General features: G+C 40.7%; 1 protein-coding gene across 11 annotated transcripts in view; it reads left to right on the top strand.

The window, feature by feature from the left end:
• The first annotated feature begins 557 nt into the window (after positions 1–557).
• Positions 558–24,974, top strand: part of USP34 (ubiquitin specific peptidase 34) — a 127,223-nt gene continuing 102,806 nt past the window's right edge. For 8 of the 11 annotated variants that reach the window (XM_072035224.1, XM_072035230.1, XM_072035227.1 and 5 more), the window contains exons 1-4: positions 558–806; positions 19,987–20,074; positions 21,814–22,234; positions 22,496–22,537. In XM_072035224.1, coding sequence (XP_071891325.1) covers positions 764–806; positions 19,987–20,074; positions 21,814–22,234; positions 22,496–22,537 — 594 coding nt within the window. In that variant the 5' untranslated portion in view covers positions 558–763. The remainder of the gene's footprint in view (positions 807–19,986; positions 20,075–21,813; positions 22,235–22,495; positions 22,538–24,974) is intronic. The other 3 variants (XM_072035232.1, XM_072035233.1, XM_072035225.1) reach the window with 1 other exon arrangement.

Genomic DNA, 24,974 nt, shown 5'->3' with positions numbered 1-24,974 from the left:
CCTCCCGGGCCGAAGAAGCGGCCCCCAGCCCGCCTCAAGAGTTTAATAACGGCGGGGGGAGCACGGAGCGAGCCCGGGGGGCTCGGCCGAGGCTGCCCGGAGCAGCGGGGCAGCAAGCGGCGCGGCGCGGCTCCCCCCTCGCGGGAGGCGGGCGCGGCTCGGCGCTTCCCGCCCTGCCCAGGCTACGCGAGGCGCCGCAACCGCCGCCGCCATTTTAGCCCGGCGGCCCCGGCTGCCGGCCCGGCCCCTTCCTCCTCCTCCTCCTCCTCCTCCTCCTCGGCCCGGGGGGAGGAAGGCGGGGCGAGAGGGACGGGAGGAGGGACCCGGCCGCCTTCGCCCGCTGCCTGGTCGGAAACTGCCGAGCTGAGCCCGAGCGCCCCGTCCTCCTCCTCCTCCTCCTCCCCCCCCCTTCGCCGCCGTCCCCTCCTCCTCCTTCCCCCTCAGCAAAATGGCGGCGCGTGGAGCCACTGGGAGCCAGTGAGTGACTCGGCTTCTCCTCCCCGCCGCCGCCGCCGCCGCCACAGGCTCATTTGCATTGATCAGCCGCCCCATCCCCCCCTCCCCGATCCCACAGCGGCCCCGGCCTCTCCCCCCTCTCCCTGCCCGGCCCTGCCCTGCCCTGCCCTTCCCTTCCCGCCCCCTCCCTCCCCTCCCCCCGGCTGACCCCCGCCCCGGCCCCCATCAATCATCAATCAGCAGCACCGAGCGGATCAATCAATGGTCGGGAGGAGGCGGCGGCGGCGGCTGCTGCTGTTAATGAACAATGTGTGAGAGCTGCGCCGAGCTGCTGGAGGTGTTAAATGAGAGTAAGTGCGGCCGCCCTCCCCCGCTACCCTCCCCCCCGGCGCTCCCCGGCCCGGCCCGGGACCCCGCGGCCCCCGCAGGGGCTGGCTCACGGCCCCGCTTCGCCTCCTTCCTCCCTCCCGCCCTTCCTCCTTCTCCTCCTCCTCTTCCTCGCCGCCGCCAGGCTCGGGCCTCCCGGCCGCGGGGTGGCCGCCGAAGGGGCGACCTGCCCGCTGCGCGGCTCCCCCCTGCTCTTCTTCCTCCTCCTCCTCCTCCTCCTCCCCGAGGCCTGTCCCCGTGTCCCCCCCGGTTTGGCCCAGGAGCCCCCCCAGGGGTGCGCGTGTGTGTGGGGCCGGGCGGGGACGGAGCCCGCCGCCGGCAGCCGCAGCGGGGCCTAGCTGGCTCCGGCTCGCTGAGGAGCTGCCCGCCAGCCGCTCCGGGGGCTGCTCGGCAGCTGGAGGCCGGGCCTGGGCCGGCCGCCTTTTAAAGAAGGCGGCTCCGAGGGCTCCTGCCTCCCCTCGGCAGCCCGAGGGGAAGGGACGAGGCTGGGAGCCGGCGCCCTGAGGAGAGCGGCCGGGCTCGGCGGGGGGCTCCGCCTCGGGGGTGCCCTCCTGCTGCTCACCCCCGAGCTTCCCCCTGCACAGGTGCCGGCTAAAAAACGGGGAGGGCCGTGGGGGGGGGCCGGCAGGTGGCCCCCCGGCGATCCCCGGCTCGTCTGGGGCACGAGATCGCCGAGATCCCCTCGCCCCCCCCTGCAGTAGGCCTCGTGTGGCCCCTGCAAGCCGCTGGCGGCTCTCGGCGGGCTGCGAGGCACCTTCCTCCCTCCCCGGGCCGTCTGGGGAGCTGCTGCCTGAACAAAGACCCCCAAACGGTATTTCTGGGAGATGCCGAGGGATTTAACCAACTTACCTCGTGAAGTTGGGGGTTAGCGGGAAGTTTGGCTATCTGAAATCTTCAGCGTAAACGTTTTCCTGGTCACACACCACAGTGGGTTTAGAAGCAAAGCCGCTTCCAATAAACTGAAACACAGAATGCTACCTAGAGCGGGACCCGGGTAGAGCTTGCCTTCTTTCTCTCTTCTTTTTATTAAAAAAAAAACACACACTCTCATGAGGTCTAATTGCATGTGGGATTCATTCTGTGCAAAGATCTATCAGTAGGTGCTGTGATAGGTGAGAGTTGGCCTCTTACTTGCTGGGGAAATATGATATTCAGCAGCAGTCAGCATTTTATCTGGAAAGCAAAAACGTGTGTGTAAAACTAACTTTCAGGAGAGTCCGGAGATGGGGATAAATCAGATTCAAAGGTTAGTATCAGAGAACTGTTGGGTCCTTAAAATTGCTGGTTGAGTTCGCTAAGTTTGTAATTCTTATATCTGGTTTGGAACAATCGTTGGGATGTTTACTTAATTTAGCATGTGTATCTTATCTTTTTCAACTGCAGAGGTAGGGAATACTTTGGTATTATGGACTGAGTGCTTATTTAAACAGTAGGCTCGAAATAGGCCTAAATTATCAATGGTGCGCCGATGACAACTGTTTGCTGGAAAAGATAACTTCAGTTGGTTTTGATGGGCTGATACATAATCGTTGTTTAAACTTGATCAAGATTGATATAACTAAATATATATAAAAAAAAATGCAGTGTTAAACTTGGTATTTCAAGAAATCCAGGAATTTCCCATATGAATTTATTTCTAGAACCGTTTCAAGGTAGTTGGGATGTAGGCATGTAGATATTCCCTTATAGATAAAGTAGTATCATAAATCACTACGATACTGGGTTTTTGATAAGCTATGATCTAGATAATGTAATGGATAGTTCTGTGTAATTTAAAATACAAACTTGCTAGTTATGAAAAGAAAATTTGGCTTTTACAGCCAAATTTACTAGGGGAATTGTGCACCATTGTTGTTGTATAATGCAGTTCCAGAAATGCTGGTCAAATAGCACTGGATTTGGTCTTCCATTCAGAGGAACGAGGACGCTTTAAGAAAATATACATACTTTGTGTATGCCTTTGGATACTGAGACATACGATACGGTGCATTGTGCATGTCACCTGCATTCCTGCTATGAGCAGGATTTACAAGGGCGGTATACTTTCTTTTGTAACTTCAAGTTGTATTTTGTGTATTTCTTAAGTGATATTTAATCTTAATGCACAAAAACAATGCCAGGCCTTGGTTTTTAAAGCATTGCAGCAAAAATGGAAAGTAGTAGTGAAGAATGAGGTCATGCCCAAAATGTGTGAGCCAGAGACTGCCAGCAGTTTCCTTTTCTGCCCGCTGAGCATTTGGGATTGCCTCTTCACTGAAACTACTGAAACAGTATTTTGAAAGAGGTCCAGGAAACATCCTCTACTTTGTTTTAGAAATTCCTTGCTAAACTAAATATTTTTACAGAGAGTACATACTGCTCTTTATCTTCATTTGCCCTGATGTTTACAAAATAATTATTTGGTATCAGTTGTATGGCAGGTCACTTAGAAAGCGAATTGACTAACAACTCCTGAGGGATTGTGTGGAAAAGAACATGTGGGGGGCTCCAGTTTTCCTCAGAAGAAATTAGCAACTTATGGAGGACAGAAGGATGGAACTTTGTGATTCTGCAAGCAGCTGGGCATATTTTTATAATGAACATGTTAGTCCCTGTTAACTTAAAATATTAACTCTGCACCCCATCACAGTGTGCAGAGCTGGAGCTTTTGTTTGTCAGACACCTTTGTGTAGGCCCAGGGTTGTCTTGCTGGAGCTCGTTGCAAGATTTGAGGTCCGTAGGCCTGATTTCTAACAGGCAGCCAGTTGGTGGGCATACTTCTACAGTGTTTTGCAAGTGCCAGGTGAGTTCTTGTGGAGTTGGAAAACTAGTTTTAAAATGTATTTTGTATGACCAAAGGGGTGTGTGTGTATTCAACACACAGTTTCATTACTATACCTAAGCATGACAAGCAGGCAGTGTTGCATTTTCTTGCAGCATCTTTACTGTCAGCAGTTAATCTAAGTATGAAACCCAGTAAGTTCCCTGATCTTGAGAATCTTTCCTGAGAAGTAGTAGCAGTTCCAAGTTATGATTTGATCCAGGGACTCCATGAAGCACAATGTCATCTATGAAATAGGCTTTAAAGCAGTTCTTGTATTGCAAGATCTGTTGCTCACTTGAATGGTTTAATTCCTTGCTGAGCACTCTAGGTGCGTTAGCATCACTTGGTTTTCCCAGGCAAGGTTTTAATAGAAGCAAAGTCTGTATAGAGGTTAGTCTGATTTCTGAATTAATCTTTCTCAACATAAACACTTAAGTAACCTTATTTTATTTTTATTTTTTGAGTTTAAGATAAGGACACTTTCTTATAGAAGACTTATAAAAGAACATACTCTCATGAGAAGGGCTCCTTTAAATGTAATTGCTTTCTACAGGAAAAGCATGTAGAAGACATTATGTGCTCTTATGTTAATTTGAAGCGTTCTGTATCCTAAAATGAACCCTGGTATCAATACGCTGTACATTCCTTGGTTTCTTTGGATGCCAGTTCTTGTTAGTCTAGGAGCAATTATATTGAGTTTCATTTGTTCTTCAGTAATATTTACATTGCTGTGCTGTCCAGAGGCCCTGATCAGGATAATTCTGTTTTGCTAGGTACTGTGCAGATACTCATATAATCATGAACTAATTATTAGTTAACTCAGAAAATACAAAAATTAACATAAACGTGTTTTTCTCTCTCAAGTCTCTCACACCACAGTGTTTCAGGTCACTGTGTCACACCGCGATGGTTTCCAGGAATCTGCAAAACTGTTCTATTGTTGGACACTTATACAGCCTTCACTTAAAGGTGTGGAGTACATGATGCTCTGTGATATAGGTGTTTAAGATTGCTGTTGTGTGCTTGGGACTGCCTCTTCTGCGCCTGAAGTGGAAATCTGTGGTTCTCATACTGGTCTTGAGTCAGCTGCGCTTGTAATCCTGGCTGTGACATGTCGTGGAGAGCCTTGGTTGCCTAAGAGGCTTCCCTGTGGGACCGCAGCGGGTGTTGATGTATGTTGACTTAAAACTCCATAGATGGTTTCAGTTTACATTTGTTTTGTTCTTTATGCTTGGTTTGTTTTCATAAAAGTTTTTTTTTTTTAAAGAAAAAAAACAAAAACAGCCACCCACCAGAAAGAACACCAAACTTGGAAAATAGTTTTTAGTATAGAGTGGCAGTCACGGTTTTAGGTAACATTGGCAGGCCTAGGTTATTTGCAGTTCTTTGGTTCTGGAAATGTAAGTGTTTATTCCCAGCGTTCTGCTTCTCTTTCTTCAGTGATTGCCTCTTTAGCCCAACTGTTTTTGTCTAGCAACACTGAAGCCTTATAAAATCAGTTCACATTGATTAGTAGAGGCTTCTAGATATTATTCTGTTGCTCAAGCTTTGGGGCTGTATTTGTTTTTTTTCTTTAATGTTTTATAAATCATTAAAAAATCACCACCAAACACAAGTGAGTTTACTTAAGTATGAGAGATGGATGTAGCACTGCACATGGATGTGCTGCTGGATGTACTACTACAGATTTTAGCCTTCTGTCCATCACTGTCAGCTAGGCTGCAGAACTCCTTCCAACATGATCAGGTCCATAAAAGACTTGAGATACTGGAGTGTATTTGTATAGTTCAGGATAACCCTTAATTGGGATGCTGAAGATGCTTGGCCTGACTTCTTGTCACGGAATCCTGGCATGTGGAGGGTACAAAGAAGAAACTTAAAGGAGGAATCAGGTGTTTACCATGAGGTAGAAAAGAAATAAATATATTCAGAACAGTGCATTGCTCAGCCTGGTATTTGGACTCTGGAGAGGATGAATATTTTATGTTGTAGATGCACGTATCACATATTATTTTAGATAATACATATATTTTATAATAATATCACACGTTGCGTTATCAGCATCACTCAGTCTGTAAGAGCTACTGTTGGGCAGGTGGCTGCCTGTAAGCTTTCGTATCAATTATTTGACTACCTGTAGGTTTTTGTGCAGATCTAAAGTTTCATTGGACTATTTGACTATGCTTGTTCATCTTGTGCAAGACTTCAAGACAGTTGCCTCTGCTGCATCGTGCATTTATTTACTTACTTAAATTCTAATTCCTCAATGTTTTTACATTCAGAACCTTTGCAGAGATTCCGCTGGGGAGTTATTGGGGTAATCGCCCAACTTTACGAAGCTAACCTAAATCTTTGCTTTCTTCCATTGAAGAAAAGCTTTATAAATTATTTATAAACTTTATGTTCGCTGTCTTCCATGTTTACTTTTGTCTTTGACGCATTTAAGGGGATGAGCAACTAGACTTAGGGGAAAATGAACTTTTTCTTCATAGCAGTATTTCCCAAACTGTAGTTATCATGGACTGTGGTGAAGTACTACTCCAAATAAATCAGAATAACCAGCAGAAAAAAATGAGAGGAGGAACTTAAATCTTTTTAACTGTGAACTGTTAAAGCAGAAGGGAAGGTGACACTAAGATAAAGTAGTTTTTACTTCTTGTTTGTAATTGCAAGGCAATTGAAAGATAAACTCTGACTTTCATAGCTGAAAGGCTTCTATTTTTAGCGAGATATTTCAGCTTTTGTTCTGTACAGTGATTTTGGTTCATGCTATTTGATGTGATTAAAAATGATTTTGTCCTGAAACTTTTCCTGTTCAGGCTGCCGAAGACTGGTTCTTTCTCATTGCTCAAGCCGCTTGATCACTGATGCTGAAGATTAGTTACGTAAATCCCATTCTGCTGAGTTTTGTTGTGAGTTATGGGCTGTTGACATGTATTTGCTGAGATTTTTCTCTTTGTGTATAGTGAAATCTTATCCTTAAAGCTTAGGGAAGCTGTAGAAATTGACTTCCTTACTTCTGTTACCATATGTCATATTAAGGAAATTCACTTGCTTGATTATAGTAAAGGTTCACAAGTTTTGTGCTGTAGATGCTCCCCCCCCTTCCTACTACTGGGCCTACACAGACTTTACAGTAATTCCTGCTTAGTTATGTGAATAACTTGAGCAAAATTCAAGAAAGAAAGGAAAACTCTTTCCATCTCTTACCATTTGACTTTTTAAAAAATATTTGAATAGTGTGGAACTTGAAGTCGTTTTATTCCCTGTGAAAACTTCCCGTTACTTTTTCTTTCGTGTCTTTGGGTGCTATATGGTGCTTCCTCTGCGAGGGTAGTTTTCAAGATGTGGAAATCCCAAGCAGTTACTGAGACATGTCCAAGGTGTTGTGTTGCAGTCTGTTCCAGATGTTGTCAGTGCCACTCCTTGGGGAGCCCAGCTGCTGTAAGTGTCCTTAGATGCTCAGGTGACGGGGAGCGCAGAGGGACACTGCTGGTAAGAGGACGGTTGGGCAGGGAGCTGTGTGCTGTGCTTGGGGGGGCAGGACCTTGGAGAGCAGACGCTGGCCCTATTTCTTTTCGCCTGGCCTGCATGGAGGTGTTGCCTGGGTGTTTGGAGGACCAAAGGTTTTGTTTTCTCTTGCATAGAGGGATTTATATGGCCTCAGGGGGACTAGGAGACTTCCTTTTAATTTGTAGAATTCTTTTTTTTATATTTTTCTGCTGTGTTAAATGGTAAGATACGTCCCTCCATTGTTAATGCCAATTTTTCTTTTTGCGACTTTTAATTCCTCGCTGCTTTGATTTATCCATCTGCAGTTTACTTCTGTCTTCCTGTGTTCAAGTAAGGTTGAGTGAGAAGAGCAGATCTCATGTCCTGCAGTTGTGTTCTGTAGACAAGTGACGAGCAGTTTGCAATTTGGCATCTTAGAAATTGGAAGGAGAAAGCAGTGTTTACCAGGCTCCTTCATGTTAGTCTTGTATTTTCTACTTTGAGTATTTAGTTTCACCTAAGTACTTGATAATATTCCTACTCTGTCCTGTGCCTCATCATTATTGCAACCCTTCTATTAGGTGTCTTTCAAAGTTGTTCTTTTTCTATCCTCATTTTTTCCATTTCTCACTTTTCCGTTCTGCTTATCTGCATCTCTTTCTGCTCTTCTCTGTCCTTTGCCTTGCTTTATTATCTTCAGTGTTGTTGTATACATATAGTTTTGTCCCTTCATGTTTCACTGTTTCCTTTAACAGTGTTCCGTAATACATTTTTCCCCTTTCCTGTGTTCTCTTGACCACTGTCTGCTCAGGTCTGATCTGGAAAAGATGAGAAATATCAGTAAGAAGTTTCCCGTAGATGATGGCACCGCTACAGTGGTGTCTTGGTGCTTCCAGCAAGTTCTGTTAAGTCTCCTGCTGTACAGAGCAGAGCTTGCTAGTGAGGGAGATACAGATTCTCAATGTGCGTGTGGAATGGTTTTTGTGATGTACTTATATTTAAAACAAACAAGAACAATAACAAAACACTAAGGAAAAATAGAAAAAGGAAGTTTGCTTACTTTGTTATATACTTTGTTTTAGATTTGCCAGTGCAAGGAGCTAGTAAGTGAGGGTTTTTATAGGCTAAGCCATGCATTTATAGTTGTCAGGATGCAGGGACAACCTGAAAAGTAATCTTACGCTCTTCAGAAGTGGTTGTGTTGATCATTGAATGCTGCATATACAAATGTCATGCTGCAATTAAACGTACTTGTTGCTATTTAATTTCTGTTGTTTAAGCATATGTTGTAACCTTTTTTTTCCTTTTAGTGCAGCAAATTGGTGGCTTCTGTAATCTAAACTCTGAGAAGAGGTGAGAAGCTGTTCTTTTCACCCTGTGCTTTGTACAGAAATTGATTTGCAATCTGAATGCTGAACATGAACACGCAACTGTCAGGAACTCCATGGTTCTCTTAACACTTCATTAAGATAGCCAGATTATTTGTAGTTTTACAAAGCTTTACTTTGTGAATTTTCCAGATCTGGTGTGTTTGGTGGAAGGTGAGCTTCTTGGGGAAATCTGGTGCAAAGGAATTCCTGCTATTTGTGGATAATATTAGAAGAGGAAAGGCTTATCCTGTTTATCTATACGTACTTCCATGCATGTGTGTAGAACTCCTCTGGGAGATGCAGCACTTCATCAACTGGTTGAAGCTGAAGCTTGTTGGAATAAGTCCTTGTGGAAAAAACGCCTTTGAGTGTTGCTTTTTTTTTAAGCTAATTTGTAGGTCTGTAAATGACTTTGCCTGAAATGTCTTGTTTTCAATCTCTACATCTGCATCCACACAGCAGATCGGTTCCCATCTAGGAGTGGCAAAGTTTTAGTAGTTGCTGTTGTTTTTCCCTCGCACCGTACTAGATCAATGTAGCCTACAATTCATTGCAGTTTTATTAACTGACTTGCACTTGAAAATTTTTAATCTATGTAAATCTACAGAAACAGGCAAAACTTGTGTATGAAAACTGAAGTGAGGCAGGGCATTGTGATCTTAAATATGGTAGCCAAAAGGCTAGCTCTGTACATCGCTGTTAAGAACTGGATAGTTTCCTGGAGAATGTGCTATTGCCATACGTGCTGTGCTAGTGAGCAGGCAAGGATGATTTCTTGTAGCTGCCTTTTAGCAGGTTCATGAAGAATAACTGAAGCACACAAGGTTTCTGCAGGCCTTGAGAAAGTTTTTTGTTCCAGCTATGGAAGCACATCACTTCTAATTTCTCGTTTTGTGTAAAACCAGCGTCCTTGAAACTTGAAGTATTTCCCTACGTTCACAAGAGCAGATGTTCCACTTTTTAAGCCACAAGTGGATTTTTCTTGAAAAGGCAGTCTGTTAGCCACCGAAGTGTACCCCTGGACAAAAAACATGGTTCGAGAAGTCGTGTGAGATTAATGTGAGTGCTTTATGCTGTGCTGTGCAGGGTTTGCTCTCTCAGGCTCTGTACTGTGCTCTGTACCAACCTATTTGAGGGAAAAGTAATAATTTTTCATGGGAGCTTAATTTAGTTGTCAGGAAACAGTCAGTTGCCTGTTTATCTGTGACACGTAACTATTAAACTGCTCTGAATTTGTTACAACACAAACCCCTTTATTCTTACCACTACTTAAATTGTTTTTTCATGTTCATGGTGTGGGGAGACTGGGCTGAAAAACTAGAGTTTTCCAGAGCTCTCTTCTGCTGGTTGTCTCAGTTTTTGGCAAATCTAGTCATCAGTTTACATTCTAAAATTCTTGAGCATCGAGAAAACTGACAGCACTTTCTCCTACCTCTGTTTGGAGGAGCTATGAACAGTGCTTGAAATGGGCACTGGCATGTTTGCACAGGAGGACAGCTCCAGAGAAGCAGTAGAAGGGCCAGGATATCAACATCTACTGCGGAATTTAGGAAATCATGCCTGGGAAAGGCTTGCATAATACGTTTTAAGCCACCCTTTTCCATCGCTTGGTATCACAGTCAGGAGGTGTATGGTGGAATTGCATCCCAGGCTGCCTGGCATCTGTTGACACAAGTCCGAGCAGATGTTTAATTTATTTAATTATTTTGCTTGAAAGTATTGTAGGATAGTGCTGGGGAATGTAAGCTCAGAAACTCAATACAAGTAAGTTCTTTTTCTTAGTTAAGGATGGTCTGCATTTTTGCTGCATTGATTGGTTTCTCGCTTCTTTCACAGGTAGGAATACCCTGCTTCTTAGTGTATAAAGCAGTAGTTCTTTTCCTCTGAGACTTTTTGTTGAAGTTTTTTATTAGTAATCTCTGAAATTGGGCTTACACCACAAAGTATTCCATATCATAAGTCTCAGTGCTCTGTCTGCTGATACACTATTTAAAACAGATAGTTCTGATCACATGGGGTTTTCATCGCTAACTGGAAGCTCACCGAGTCTTAACAGCAATATCAGTTTGAATCTTTCCAAAGTGGGTTGGCTTCTAGGTTGTGTGTAGCCACAGTTATAGATTTGACCTGTGTGCACTTGCTGATACTTGACTTGCAAAATACTTGATTATACCAAAATGACACCTGTAAATATGTCTTCTGATGGGAGTGCATGCTTGTCGCGAAACTTAATGAGGTCTTGGAGATGTCTGTATAGACCACAGACGTTGCCTTTAGCAATTTTTCATTTGTTTTGGCCTACTAGCTTTAAGAAAAAAAAAAATGCACTGCATTACCAATAAATTGCTGAATGTATGATGTTTGAGTGAATTATTAAGTACCGATTATTTAGTAAAAGTGACTAAAATTTGAGAATGTGTTTGAAAGTTGAGAGCAACCTTGGTGCTTGCCAATCCTTTCTCAGTATTTTATTTTCCTTTCTGATGGAGGGTTGCTTGTGTCTGTTTTGATGAAAACAAATAATGCCTTGGAGTTCAAATATTCAGCAAGCTGCTCTTGGGCTTTCTGGGGAACTGCCTGAAGCTCTGTTTAGTGTAATGACCCACTGCACGTTTATCATTCTTATCTTGTTGTTTAAGCAGGCTCAGATATACTTTGTAAGAAATAAATTAATATTTGTTTCTCAAATTTTGTCCTTAAAAGCTCAAAACCAGTTATGAGGTGCTTTTGTTATAAATCTGTTTGTAAACGGAGATGGATGCAGTTGTGGGCTCTGGCCTTTTTTTCTTTTTGTTGGGGGGGGGAAGCAATTGTTGTTTTCTGTAACTGATTCATAGCGTGCCAAGTAGTACAGCTAAACTAATTTGCAAGGTTCCCTCTTGAAAATAGAATGCTTCCTGGAGTACTTCTTTTCATTTTTGCACTCCTTGTTACTTTTAATTAAGACTAATAGAAAGCCTCTTTAATTGCACCAACAAGGTTCCAAAAGCTACATTTTTGTTCTACTTGTAAAACAGTTTGATAAACTTTGAGATCAGTGCTTTCACTTTAAAGTATTTTTAAAAGTTTCAGAGCTGGGCTACATGAAGAGAAGTCATTCAAAACCACAGTTGTTCAAGTTGTGATACTGTTTTCTAAAGTAATGCTATTAAAAAGAAAGAATGCAAGTAAGTACTTCCATTTTAAGCTGGAGGTAAGCAACAATTTACCAGAGCATTCATTTCAGCATTGTCAGTGTTAGCCCTAGCTTTGAAATTTATGTTGGAGTAATAAGTGATATGCTAGGAAAGTCTGGTTTTATGCAATAATTGTCCAATCCTGAATTGATTCCTTAAGAAACTTAAAGTGGGCATTGTCAAATATTTATGATGGGCAGTCTGACTCTGTGTGTAGTGTACGTTTAGGTGATGTAAAGCAGACCTGGTTGTATGGGAATACTGCTTTAACTGAGCTGATTTTTTTTTTTTCTATTAAAAGAAGAGGAGTAACAACTTTAATTTGAAGATGTACTCTTCTCAGAATTGTAACATCTCATTTGAAGTTAAAGATAATTTATGACACTGAGTTAAAACAGGACTCTGGAATAAGACTAAAAGAAATGTAATTTTTTAAATAGCTTTTTTCCTTAGTAATGTATAACTTGCCTTTCCCTGGAGAAGCAGGGGCGCAATATCTTTGCAGATGAAAATCCTGAGATAGCAGAAGTACTAGGAAGTACAGTGCACAGGTCTCTTCACAGACATCTCGTGTCTGACATGACCAACCGGTATATATGCTCATAAACCCTTCTGTACCCACGCTTACCTGTGCTGTGCCACCAGGATATTGCTCCCCTCCCTTGAGCTTCCATGGAAATGTAAGAGCTTGGAAACTGCGCTGAGCCTCTGCAGGCTTTTGGCAGTGCCAGGTTCCCCTGCTGCTGGCATAACCCAGCATGAATTGTGGATTTCACAGTCCTACCTAGGCTGGGTCACGTTTCAATTGCTAGGTCGTACTGTGTGGATGCAGCGTCTGGACTTTGAGCTATGGCTGACTCCGGGAACTGTGTGGGTTCACCACCACGTCGTGTCTTAAGCTTTGCTGTGGCTGAAAGATGCAGTGCTTCTCTGGGCCTGAGCTGACTGAAGCAGTACGGTTGTGTTCTGTGTTTCAGGTGGTATATCTAAGCTAAGAGTTTATCTAGGTGATAACTCATCCTCGCTGTTCTGGGTAGAACCAGTTACAGTGTTCCTGATAAATTATCCACTGATCATCCAACTTTGCATTAAAAATAATTTCATGTGGAACTGTTCTCCTCAGAAGCAGTTGCTGTGGCATGTTTGCTTCAGGCAGGTGAAAGTCACATGCTGCTCTGAATAAAGACAGTTGTTGGTTTTACTAAAAGTCCGTGGCCGTTTTAAAGGGGCATTTTAACCCAGAGCAGTCGTGACCTAGCACGTGGAAAGCTTCACGATGGCAACGCTTCTGAAAGATGAGAATTCTTAAGTTTCTTCATACAGCTTTTCAGTGTCAGCTTCTGATATTTTACTCCAGACTGCCTTAGCATTTTACAGTAAAAGGAAAATACACGTTTGCTGGAGAGGGTGAGGGAGATGGAATGGAAAGGGAAATGTATGTTAAGTGAAGAGAGTAAGATTCAAAGAGAATAACTTTGTGGTATTTGCAGGGAACCAGGGAGATGCCTAAAGATAGAAATTACCTAAGATCAGCTGATTGGCCCTGTTCTGGTGAAGCTGTGTCTTACAGGCGGTCTGTCTGATGAACATACCATGGCCAATGCTGCTCTGTGTACCTATGCTGTTTGTTGGAGTATACAATTACAGTAAAACCCCTAAGGCCGTCTGAAGAAGGGCTGTGAGGAACCACACTGAATAACTGTGACTGCTTTTGGGGGTTGCTGGGGCACCAGCTCTAACTGCTTTTACCGTATGCTTTTGCACAGCTTCTGTATTTTCATTCATAAGAACAGGCTGCTTAGACTTGCAAAACTTTCTTGTATTTCTTGAAATTGCTTTTATGCTTAAAAGTATAAGCCTCTGACAGAGGCCAGTAACTTGGTCGTGGTTTGCTTTTCTAAGGAAATGAGACTTAAAAGGTTTGTTAATTCCTATCTTCAAGTATGTTGTCTCTGTAATGCTTGCTTGTAATCTCTGTATACTTTGCTTGGAATTACAAGTTTGCAGGAAACAACTTAATGAAGTTGGAGCATTTATAAATCTAAGAAATTTAGAGTTAGATTTAGACTTAGAAGGAATTCAGGTACGTTCTGGGATGGAAGTGGGCATAGTTACGAGTATGCTGTGCTGTAGTGGTATGATGAGGGTGGCCGCTGACAGCTCAGTGTCATGAATACATCATAGAGGCACTCAGGAGCACCTTAACCATACATAATTTTATAACTGCAGTATTTTGAGTGACAGATCTGATTTTTCATGTGTGAACCCTGGCACTCGAACAATATTTCTAATGCTGAAGAATTAACTGGCTATTTTTAGATAATAGTATATCCTGCGTAGTGTTCCAGTACTTTCTTATTACGTATACCCAATCAATGTTCTGGGGAGGTTTTATTTTACGGAGACTCTGGAATGGAAAGAAGACTTTTTTTTTTTCCTCACTGAAAAGTTATGGGAAAGCATGGACAGTTAAACTATTGCTGTTGAACTTCAGATTGACGCAGTTCTTTTATGTGCTCATCAGTAATGGCATTGTAAAGGTCTAGAAGAACTCTTATGAATAAATTTTAGGCAATCGTGAATCTTTTTTAATAAAAAAAGGAGGAATTCCAGTTGTCGAAGGAGAAAGGGAATGGGAGAGCCTAAGCTCTGGCTGTTGTCTGATTTACTATCAATCATAAACAAAACTCCAGCAAATAACGAAAAACATCACAGTGCATGTATGTGTATAAAATATTTACTGGTTCAATTTGAATGATGGTAATTCTATACAAGGCTATGTATATATTTCTTTTAAGATTAGCGTTGTTGTCCTAATAGTTTTTTGCTTAGTGTGTGGCTCTCATTTCCTCTATTTAGTCTGTATCGGGAAACAATTTCTGAGAATAATGTCCATTTTGAAAGTGATCTATTCTTTCCCATGAGAAGCTGATATCAGATGAGGCCTGGGGGAAGGGAGCAGAATCTGTATACAACCAGAACGTGTTACAGGTTTGAATGTGTAGGAATTGTAATATTACTTAGTGTTCTCTGTTTACCTCCTCCTTTTTAGTTTTGTTTCTGAAAGTAGGGAAAATACACTTTTAAAAATGATTATTTTTACTTGCCATTCGGTTTTGTGCTTAGTGTGATAAGTGACCTTTGGATATAAGATATTCCTCACAAGTCTAGCATGGTGGTTGTCCTTGAGGTCTAATTACAGTCTGTTCCTCTAGCTCTGAAGTTCTTGCTAAAAATGCACTTACGACCTGAGCTTCATTAGTTCACAGTTGAAGTTACAAAAGCTGCAAAGAAGGGGACAATATATTTTTCTCGTCTACTGTAATGTTTTAGTAGCTTTATGAATGGACTTTTTCCTTGTTTAGGAGATCGTGTTGTTTCTAGTACTGTAAAATACCTTTAACAAATCACCCTATCACATAGCACTCATGTTTTCATTTAAGGCTCGCAAAGTGAAGTGGGAAATAGAAACAAGGAGTTTCTTTTTTTCCTGGAATGTGTCAAATTTTTACTTTGACCATCATGGGTTTTTGCCTCTTGTGAACTACTTCAATAAACCATTACGTTTTAAGTATGTCTACTTTTTAAAAATGAAGTATTTGAAAACTATGCCCTAGAAGATAGGTGTTTTTTTTTTTTTTTTTTTTTTTTTTTTTTTTTAAGAAAAGGAAACAAAGAAACCTAAGCAATTCTTATTTTGGGTCAGTTAAGTAGCTCAGTTCATTCTAGTGTGGTGTTACGGTGGCAGAAGGGTCTCTGAACAGTCTTGCTGTGGAGTCAGTGAAATGAGATGAAGCAATTATGGAAAAAGTCCCCATTTCCTACACGGTAATTGTAAAACATTTGGCTGGAATTTGCCTACATACCAATCTTTCTCCTTTCTGCTGGTTAGCCTTCTCTCAGATGGATCTGTTTAAGGCCTTCAGAGTTCAGCTTTTTTCCATGCTCTAATAGTATCCTCAGATTGTTCACCTTTTGATGGGCAGTTGTCCCGGGTGGGATAAGGCAAAGTTACCCTTGTTGTCACTGAAGGTGATAGCTTCCCTCAGTCTTGTTGTCCTCATGCTTTCCTTCCCAGCTCCTCCTGCTGATGAACTCCGAGGGTTCGGTGGTTTACAAAGCTGACAAAAAAAAAAAAAAAGTTTTTTAGTTAGATTGGTGAGTTGGACTTGTTTGGTTCTCTGTTGGGTCTTTGGGTTCCTGCTGGAGGGGTGATGGATGTTGGGAGTAGTGGAAATGCACGGCCACGGGTGCTGTGTGCTGTGTGGACCTGCGGACTGGGTTGTGCTGCTTGTGAAACTGTATCTATAGCAGGGAAAAGCTGTCTGTGTGGGGGCAAGATACAGGAAAAAGGAAGGACTAGAGGGTGAGAAGAAGGTCTAAAAGGAAAAATTTGCTGGAGCAGATTCAAGGAAGGAGCAGAAAGTTGAGCTCTGGGAGTAAGTTAGAGAAGTTACCTCAAATGTTGCTGGCTTGCAAGAGTTTGGAGAAAGAAGCAGCCACTGGACACAGTGGGCAAAGAAGCTGAGCCTAGGAGCGGGGGGCCACTACTGAAAGAGGCACGGAGAGATCTTGGGAGGACCTGTTTTAAAGCTCTGGAGCCCATCTTGTTAATTCTTACTGAATTCTTAATTTGGGTCAGTGTAGGCAGTTCAGAGTCAGCCCTTGTATTCTCACAAGTCTTCCAATTCAATAGCAATAGAGGCTCGTTGTATTTTGATGTCTCCCTTTCAAGTAGGGAATTCATTAGGTCAGCATTTCCGAAAATTTTCATGTTCCAGGTGTGCTTGCTTTGGGTTAAAACAGGCTGCAGCAGGCAGATTTCCCCAGTGTTTAGCCCAGGCAGAGGCTGCTTGCCTCATGACGCAGATGACACATCCCACTGCTCGTTTCTTCTAGGCTGCAAAGGACGGGGGTACTCAGAACAGATAGGAGCACCCAGGGTGCTACTCTGACATGCTTCTGCTGCTCTCAAAGCACACAGGTATGCCCGCAGGAATCACTTCTGTACGTATGAAACTAGGAAACAAGGGAAGGTCCTAGCCACCAAATGAAGTTGCAGGAAAGGGGACTGCCAGAATAAAAGTTTTTGAGAAAGTTTGGTGATTTTTCAGTGCTGGGTTTGAAACACTGGAAGTGTGGGAGACGGGGGAGACAGCAGGTTTTGGAGGATGCTTGAATATGGGAGAGAAGAAGAGGACGTGCTCTATTTAAAAGCAGATGAGTCTGTTTTAACTATTGGCCCATTCAAGATAGATGAAAACGAGCTTGAAAGGTGAGAAAGATATCATTTGGAAGTGAAATCATATGCAGCAAGGGAGTCCTTACAGAACTGACTAACCCAAGAAATGCACAGGAGTGATGAGTGCAGTTGCTTTTATTGCTTTTCTATCTGCACTTCTTTCAATAAAAAATGGATAGAAAGGCTTCATAAGCGATTTTTGCTGTATCAGAAGCTGCATGTGGCCCTAAAGGGAGGTGCTGTAAATCAATGGGTATCCCCAAAGTTGATATTCAGAATGAGCCAAGAACTACAAAGCCTAAGATTTAAGTTCTGGTAGTGCTAACATAAATCAGCTCAGCTGAAAAGTGCCATTTCTGCAGAGGGATAAAAGAGCTTGAGGTAAGGCTCGGTAGGAGAAGCCCTGCTGGATGTGCCGCTGCCCCTTTTGGTAAGGGCACCGACTGAGATCTGATGAAATCCACTGGGAGACCGCGGCCTCTGGTTGCTTCTGTTCTGAGCTTCCTGAGTACTTCCAGGAAAAAGAACAATGCTACAAAAGTACAAAAAAAAGTACAAAGCCAACCAAACAAAACACAAAACATGAAGTGTACATGTTGCCACTCTATTAATTAGCAATGATTAATGAATAAGACCAGTTGAAGTTGATCTATGTGTGAGGTGTAGAATGTATAAGCTTTCTATAAATACCCAATTTCTCCTACTAGTGCACATGCTTTTTTATTATTATTATTATTATTATTATTTTGAGCCAGGGGCATAAGCTTCAGTGTTCCATAACTTTTAGCATCTGCAAACTTCATGTGGCAATTCTAGCTGCTGCTTTGGAGGGACCAGTTTACTTAACTTCGTGTACCTTTCTTAAAAAGAGGGGGTTTGGAAGTGTTTCAAACTATTACAGAGAAAAGGCTGCTCTGGAAGTTGGGTGTTAGTGACTTTTTAGAGCATATTTTTAAGTAGGGAAATGTGGGGAAGAGGCAAGTTCTTATAGATGTAGCAATGTGTGTGCGAGACTGTCCAAGTTAGAAATCAGCTCACTGCGACTCAGTTATTGTCAGAGGTTTTTGTGTCAAGTTTAGAAGAACTCATCTTAATGAAAAAGTTAACAACGTTCAGAAAAACTAGGTTTTATGAACTTACACTGAGTAAGGTGATGGTGGTTTTTGGTGCTACTTTTGTTTTGTTTTGTCTTTTTGTTGTAAGATTGACCTAAGTTGTTTGACAGAGTTGTTGACTTCTCCGGTGCTAAACTTTGGCCTTAAAGTCAAGTGTCTTGGTAATTTCTGGGGTTTAAAATAACAAAGTGTTAAGAGATACCCATGTGGCCGTCTGCTTGTCAGTTTTGTACCTTGCCCAAGTGTTACAAAGGGATCTTCAAGTGAGACAGAGGAGTGTCACTTGTAAGTATCCTCCTGAGACCGTTCTCAATGTTTTTAAAAATTATTTATATATGTATATATGCATATATGCACACACGTGCATATATAATATCCTTATTTCAAAAATAATATAATTATCTGTCTTGTGTGATTTTTCTGAAGTGATGTTCTTCTTAAGTTTACTCTCTGATCTGTGCCAGCAGGATTTCATTAGCTTTAGTTTTTGGAAACCTGTACTGACAGTTCACATGGGACCTTGCAAGCCTGATGCTGGGAAGGAGGTTGAGGCAGGGGTTCTGCAGCGCTTGTTTTGTTAGAGAACCTTTCCCACAAAGCTTACTTGTGAAGGAGCTTTGTAAGCACGTAATACTTGAAATTTCATGTGAAAGGTGGAAATGAATAGATTATTATGAAGTGGAATGGTCAACTTAAAGAAGAACCCTAACATTCTCAATTTGTGTAGTAATTAGATAATTGTAGAACCATAGGGAAATCTAGGGCAAGGAGCAAATGGGAATTTTGTGTTGATAGTTGGAGAAGGGTATGTGGCCGGTAGGCAGAGCCCAGTGCTCAAATATATATAACTGGTGGATACAGAATTGGAAGGGTGAACTACTGATGTTTGGCTTATTAGAGGGTGTAAACATTTTTTAGATGAAGGTGGAATACTTGGTAATAACTCACTGAAAGTTTTCAGATTTGAATTCGGTACAAAACTGTTCTGGTATCTGGCTCTACTAAGTGTGGTAAATGTTTATCATTTTGCTAATTAGTGGTTTGGTACAGTTAAATGTCAGTAAAGCCATGTCTATATTTGAAAACAATAACCAACAGCTTAAGTAGTATGAACTGCTTTGCATGTAGCTTGTACATCTGTTCTTATCTTGATAGTGTCTTTTTCCTGACCTTTATCTGATCAGGAAAAGGAAGTTAAGGTCTCATGGTCATCTCAAGATGCATACTTTTAAAATCTGGGAGAAAAAAAAAGGCTAATGAGTGAAATTATTGAAGATTGATATTTGAAAATGCACATCCATCAATAGCTCCCAGTGGGGCTTATGAAGAGTACTTTATGCTCAGCTGTCTTGTAAATTTAGCTATTTAGATTCTTATATAGATTAAAAAACCTTTCTCTAAGCATCCATTTCTGAAACACTTGTCTGTCCCTTTCAGCTAAAGAATGAGGCATTTTTAATCAAAAGTGTGTGATTAAGGAACATGAAACCTTTGTTTCTACAGTAGAGCTCTGTGGAATTATAAATCGCACAAGATGTCCCTGGTTACTATCATTTCTAAGTTTTCTGTGCTTGAAGAGGTTGCCATTAACCATTAATACAGGGTATTGGATTAGAGGAAGGAAGGAGCTGTTCTGAATGACTAATTTTCACAGCCGTGTCCAATATTACCGCACAATATCTGTTTTAAAGTTAGTTGCATTGAAACTTTATTTCTGGTTACCGAAGGCAAAAAACAGGTAGGTTTGGAAACTTCAGTTTCCACTGAAAAACCTTTGACATAAAGTTACTGTAACTTGACTACTTGTGTTTATTATTACAAAGCATATTAAAAAAAAAATCTATCTATGTTTTGCTTTCTACTTAAATAACAAAGATGATTGGTAATTAAAATACAGTAATTACATGCTTTTTTTTAACACTAATATGTTTTTGTTTTCCTTCAGTATCTGACATTGAAGGTGCTGATGGGTTGCAGCTCAGAAAGGAACATGCGCTCAAGATATTTGCTTACATCAATTCCTGGACACAAAGGTATTTTATTTTTTATTTTTCATGAGTTTGAATATTGATGATAATGAATCTCAACTGTATGTTTCCCTTCATACAAAACCTACTGTACTGTGAACTAGAGCTCTTGTTTACTAGCATATCACAAGAATCTATTTTCAAATGGGTGAAGACACTCCACTTAAATGATACTAAAAGGCTTTTTCTTTCTACTTGGCACCAGAAGTTTTAGATGCTTCCATCACTGTACCTGTGCTGAAAGTGGGAAATAATGAATATTAACTTTGTCTGAACCAATGAAAAAAAAATCTATATTCAAAATGTATATTCTTTAAGTCCTGTAGCTCAAGGCCATGTTTGTATTCCCTCAAGAGAGGCAGCACCCTCTGCCTGTCGTAGTTCTGAGTTCTTTGTCTCTTTTTTCTTCACAAATTATTGTTTAAGCCAGGTTTCTAGATTAAATTCAGTGCTTTGTGGGAGAGGTTTTTTAATCTCTTCTTGATGCTTTCTTGCCCTTTCTTCTTTCTGCTTATTTTTTAGAAATGGAATGTACAATTTTTACATTACTGTAGTAGCTGAGAATTATATTTATGGACTGAGGTCCGTTGTGCTGTATGCAACAGGAGAAAGGCCTCAATTGGAAGACAGCTCCAATTCTTATAGCAGTTGCATCATTTAGTAGAGTGTGAGTGAGAGAGTGATGAGTCCAATTCAAATACTGTTACAAGCATGTAACTTTTAATTTTTGTCTTCATTGAAGCCCCCATGCTTATTGATTGCTTTTTTTCCTCTACATTCTCCAGGATTTAGATCCTTTTAGGGGACTGTCATTCACCTTTTGTTTGGAACGTGGAGAATGCCTTGTTTGCATGGAAGAAGCAAATGTTCCTGTACAATAGGTTCTAGGGTACCTATCTTGGGGGTTTGTGCACCCAGAACATCTTTGGCATATCTAGTTATCCTTGCCCACAACTAAAGCTATTATACAGGGTTTTCTAATTTGATAAGTGGATTGACTTTCTTATTTTATTGATGGAGGAACAGTACGTAGTTTTCTCCTTGTTATTTTCAGTCTACGGTGTATTGGTAGATATTCAGAGGAATAATCTCTGAGTCTATAAAGCGAAGAAAGTGGTGAAGACAATATTGTTTTTTCCCATCTGGGTAAAGGGTGCTAATGTGCATGGGGTTTCTATCCAAATGCAGGTAGAGGACACGAGTTTAAATACTCAGTACAAATTAGAAATTATCTTGCTGCCCTGTTGATTAAAAAAAATAATAATAAAATTAAAAATAAAAAATAATTCTTACACAGCTAACAAGCCTACCAGGTGGTTTAGTGCAGCAGTATTGATAGAGAAATCCAGGTGAAGAAAGGGATTCAGGAACATACTCAAGAACACTATTTCGTTAGCAGTTCAATGACTTTACCTCTAAGATACCTTACGTGTATTTTGAACTGAAATAATTGGATGTTTACAGGGTTTAAGGAAGCCTTTGTGACTCCAACTTGCTGCTAGGAAGTGTCAGTTTTATTTAGACTTCTTGCTTTCATGACTGTCACATATTCTGTTGTTTGAAATGTCTTCATGTGCAGAGTCCTTTTGGTTAGTCACCTTAGTCACCTATGTATTAGAATTTGTCCTTGCTTTCTCGTTACTAACTTAATAGAGTCTAGTCTTACTGAATTTGTCATTCTAGCTGTTTTGATTTTTAGCTACTTCAGGAATTTTTATTTATTTATTTTTTCTCTTTTCTTACAGACAATGTCTGTGCTGTTTCAAGGAGTATAAACATTTGGAGATCTTTAACCAAGTAGTATGTGCGCTTATTAACTTAGTGATTGCCCAAGTTCAAGCTCTGCGGGACCAGCTCTGTAAACATTGCACTATTAATATAGATTCAACATGGCAAGATCAGAGTAATCATGCTGATGAGCCCTTGAATGTAGAAAGAGAGTCTCATGAAGAAGAAAATGGAGAACGGCAAAAATCTATAGAGAAAAAAATAGATTCTGCAAGAACTTGTGTCCTGACAGAGGAGGAGTCTGCAAAGAACACTGATGCTTTTAGCTTATGGAGCACTGATGAGAAGGAAAAGTTGTTGCTGTGTGTGGCAAAAATCTTTCAGATTCAGTTTCCTCTGTACACTGCTTATAAGCATAATACTCATCCCACAATAGAGGTATATCTTATCTTTATGTGTATATTTTTACTTTTGTGAAAGATTATTTATTCTCACTAGACTGTGTTTGATGATAGTTGCTTTCATACAGGATGGGCAAATTCAGCTCTCCTGTTGACTTCAGTAGATCTTTTCAGAGAAACTTTTAAAATGACACATACTCTTACACTTTCTTTAAAATATGCTTAATTGTTATAGGTAATATATTGATAAGTGTTGGATGGAACTGTACACTGAATTATTGTACTGTTTAAATAACAGGAAGGCAAAAAGGGGACTGTAGCGAAGCCTTTCTTCCAGAAGGTAACCCATTAATAGTTTACTAATTTCTTTTCATTACGATCTATGGCTCTAGAAGCAAAGCTTCATAAACTGAACTTTGTGCAAGACCAGACTTTCTTGTTAGAACAGCTGTTTAATTGATGGGAATAACTGATTTCAAAGCAAGTAGCTTTGTTCTGCGAGTCCGATTTTCTGTGATACTTGTTACGCCTACCACTCACACTTTCAATAATGCATTCTGAAAACAAAACAACAAAAACAAAAACCACATTCAAAACTCCTACAAATATTTAACTCATGGTTTCCAAGATAAATATTAGTGTGAACATTTCCTAGCTGAAACAACATAGTTTATGGAAAGCTTGCTTTTTATTTCAACTTGTGATGGCCTCTTAACATATAAACAGCTTATAAAATCTGTAAACAAAGAAGAGCTATATAAAGAAAACTTCTATCCAACAAACTTCAGAGTAAGAATAGAGAATGAAACTACAGTTAACTCATTTTTTTTATTTTTTAATTTTAGTTTCAGAGCTCCATTGGAGCTATGAGTAGTTGAGCTTGCATTTTAAACTTCATTTCAAATTGAAAAGACGTCATCATGCATCACTTTTCGTGTATGCTAGTGGGATCACAATATAATTAGTTGTTGTTGAAGGGATCCTGCCACATTTAACAATATATCTAGTTTAAAATATTGTAGGGTAGGGTGGGCAACAGCAGTTTTTTTGAGTGGGCTGGATTTTGTTCTTATTTTTTCTGCCGAAACACATGGGCATAATTTAACATCGGTAGTTCCACAAATATGTATATAGAGAAATGACACAAAGCTTAGGATTTGTGGATTTCAGTTTTCCCATCATTCATTTTGGTTTGCCTCTTAAGCTTTAACCATACGTAAATCTGTAGTTCTGCCTCTGCAAGTAGAAACTGAAGAGGGCTGATGTATCTCATTATTTAAAGAAAAAAAAAAAAGAAAAGAAAATCAATGCCTGCTTAAGTGATTTAGCTTTTGTACTCCTCTGGGACGCCTACTGAAACTAGTTCCATAGGAATATGCAATGAACAATTCTGGAACAGGTTTTCTATGTCTAAACACACTTCTTTTAAATGACATCTTCATGTATTTTTTTCTTCTCTTTCAATTTCACTTCCAAATGATAAAAAGAAAATATCAAAGTGCTTGGTGAGATTTCTTTTCCACTTGATGTGCAACCATAAAATGATTGGCCGCAGATATGCAGTAGATTGCTGCATTGTGAGTGACTATCACTGTAGAGAGTGTATGTGGTGCATTGATCATTTGAATTACTGAATATGTTCATTCATTAGCTATGCTAAAAATATATAACTTGTGAGGGAAAAGTGTTTTTTTCCCTTTCTGCTAGACTTTTGTGTGCCCAGGTATGGATTAGGGAGGTATGCTAGCTTGCCACGCTTGCTATGTATGTTATTCCTCTTTTTTTATTGGGGTGGTTTTTATTTATTTAAAAGGTCCCGCCATCTACCATCAAGCTTTTTTATTTTTCTTCACAAAATGAGATTTTCTATATCTAAGAAGCCCTAGGGTTTATTCTAAAGTAATAGCGATAGCTATTTTAATGTCAAAACTTTTTGCTACTATAACTCATTTCTTGAGATTGAGAATTTAATTTTGGATTTCAGTGTAGAGCACATCTTAGTTGAATTGGGACAAATTAGTAGTCCCAGTAATGGGAGCATTTCTTGTTTTAAATCAGTCTTAGAATCAAAATAACAACAAATACCTGTTCAAAATGTACAATCAATACTTGTAAGCTAAATAAATTCCTGGACAGAACAAATCCACCAAGAATTCGTGTGAAAAGCCACTAGCTCTCCCTCCTCCTCTGCCTTGGAAAAGGAGAAAACTTCTGATGGAAAAATAGACACTCTCCACTTCAGAAATTCCTTGTGCCGGATTGCTGAGTTGAAGTTCTACAGGTTGATTCATCACGTCCAGTGAGGTTGCACTTTGCCTAGAAATGACCAACTAGGCTGTCATTTAAACACTTCCACTGCAAGGTTTTCACATGGTGTTGTCTTCTGGTAATGAGTAGTGGTCAATATTTACCCTTAGTCTTTGCATACACAACCAAAATCTTTTTTTTTCTTAATGACAGCAAACAGAATACAAGTCTTGAAGCCTAATCCAGGTGTCATTTTACACTTGACCAGATGGAGAAGAACTTTCATATGAAAGTAACAAGTTTTTCCTATTTTAGAAGTCCAAGCTTGATTAAATACAAAAGGAACAATAAACCAAGAGAAAAGGATATCAGCCCCTATGTCAGCCTGTAGACTCTGTCCTAAAATAGTACTGGTTAAGAGCTATTTTTGTCAGTTACACATTTATGACACTTCTGGAGAAAGTGAAGACCTTGTGAAATGAGAAGCAAAGACTGGTTGGTAGCCAGAGGGACTGCGTGTTAGCACCAGA

The sequence above is a fragment of the Anas platyrhynchos genome, chromosome 3 (genome assembly GCF_047663525.1).
Source record: "Anas platyrhynchos isolate ZD024472 breed Pekin duck chromosome 3, IASCAAS_PekinDuck_T2T, whole genome shotgun sequence".
Classification (NCBI taxonomy): Eukaryota; Metazoa; Chordata; class Aves; order Anseriformes; family Anatidae; genus Anas; species Anas platyrhynchos.
Note: the sequence above shows the minus strand (reverse complement) of the source record. Positions and strands in the feature narration are given on the sequence as shown.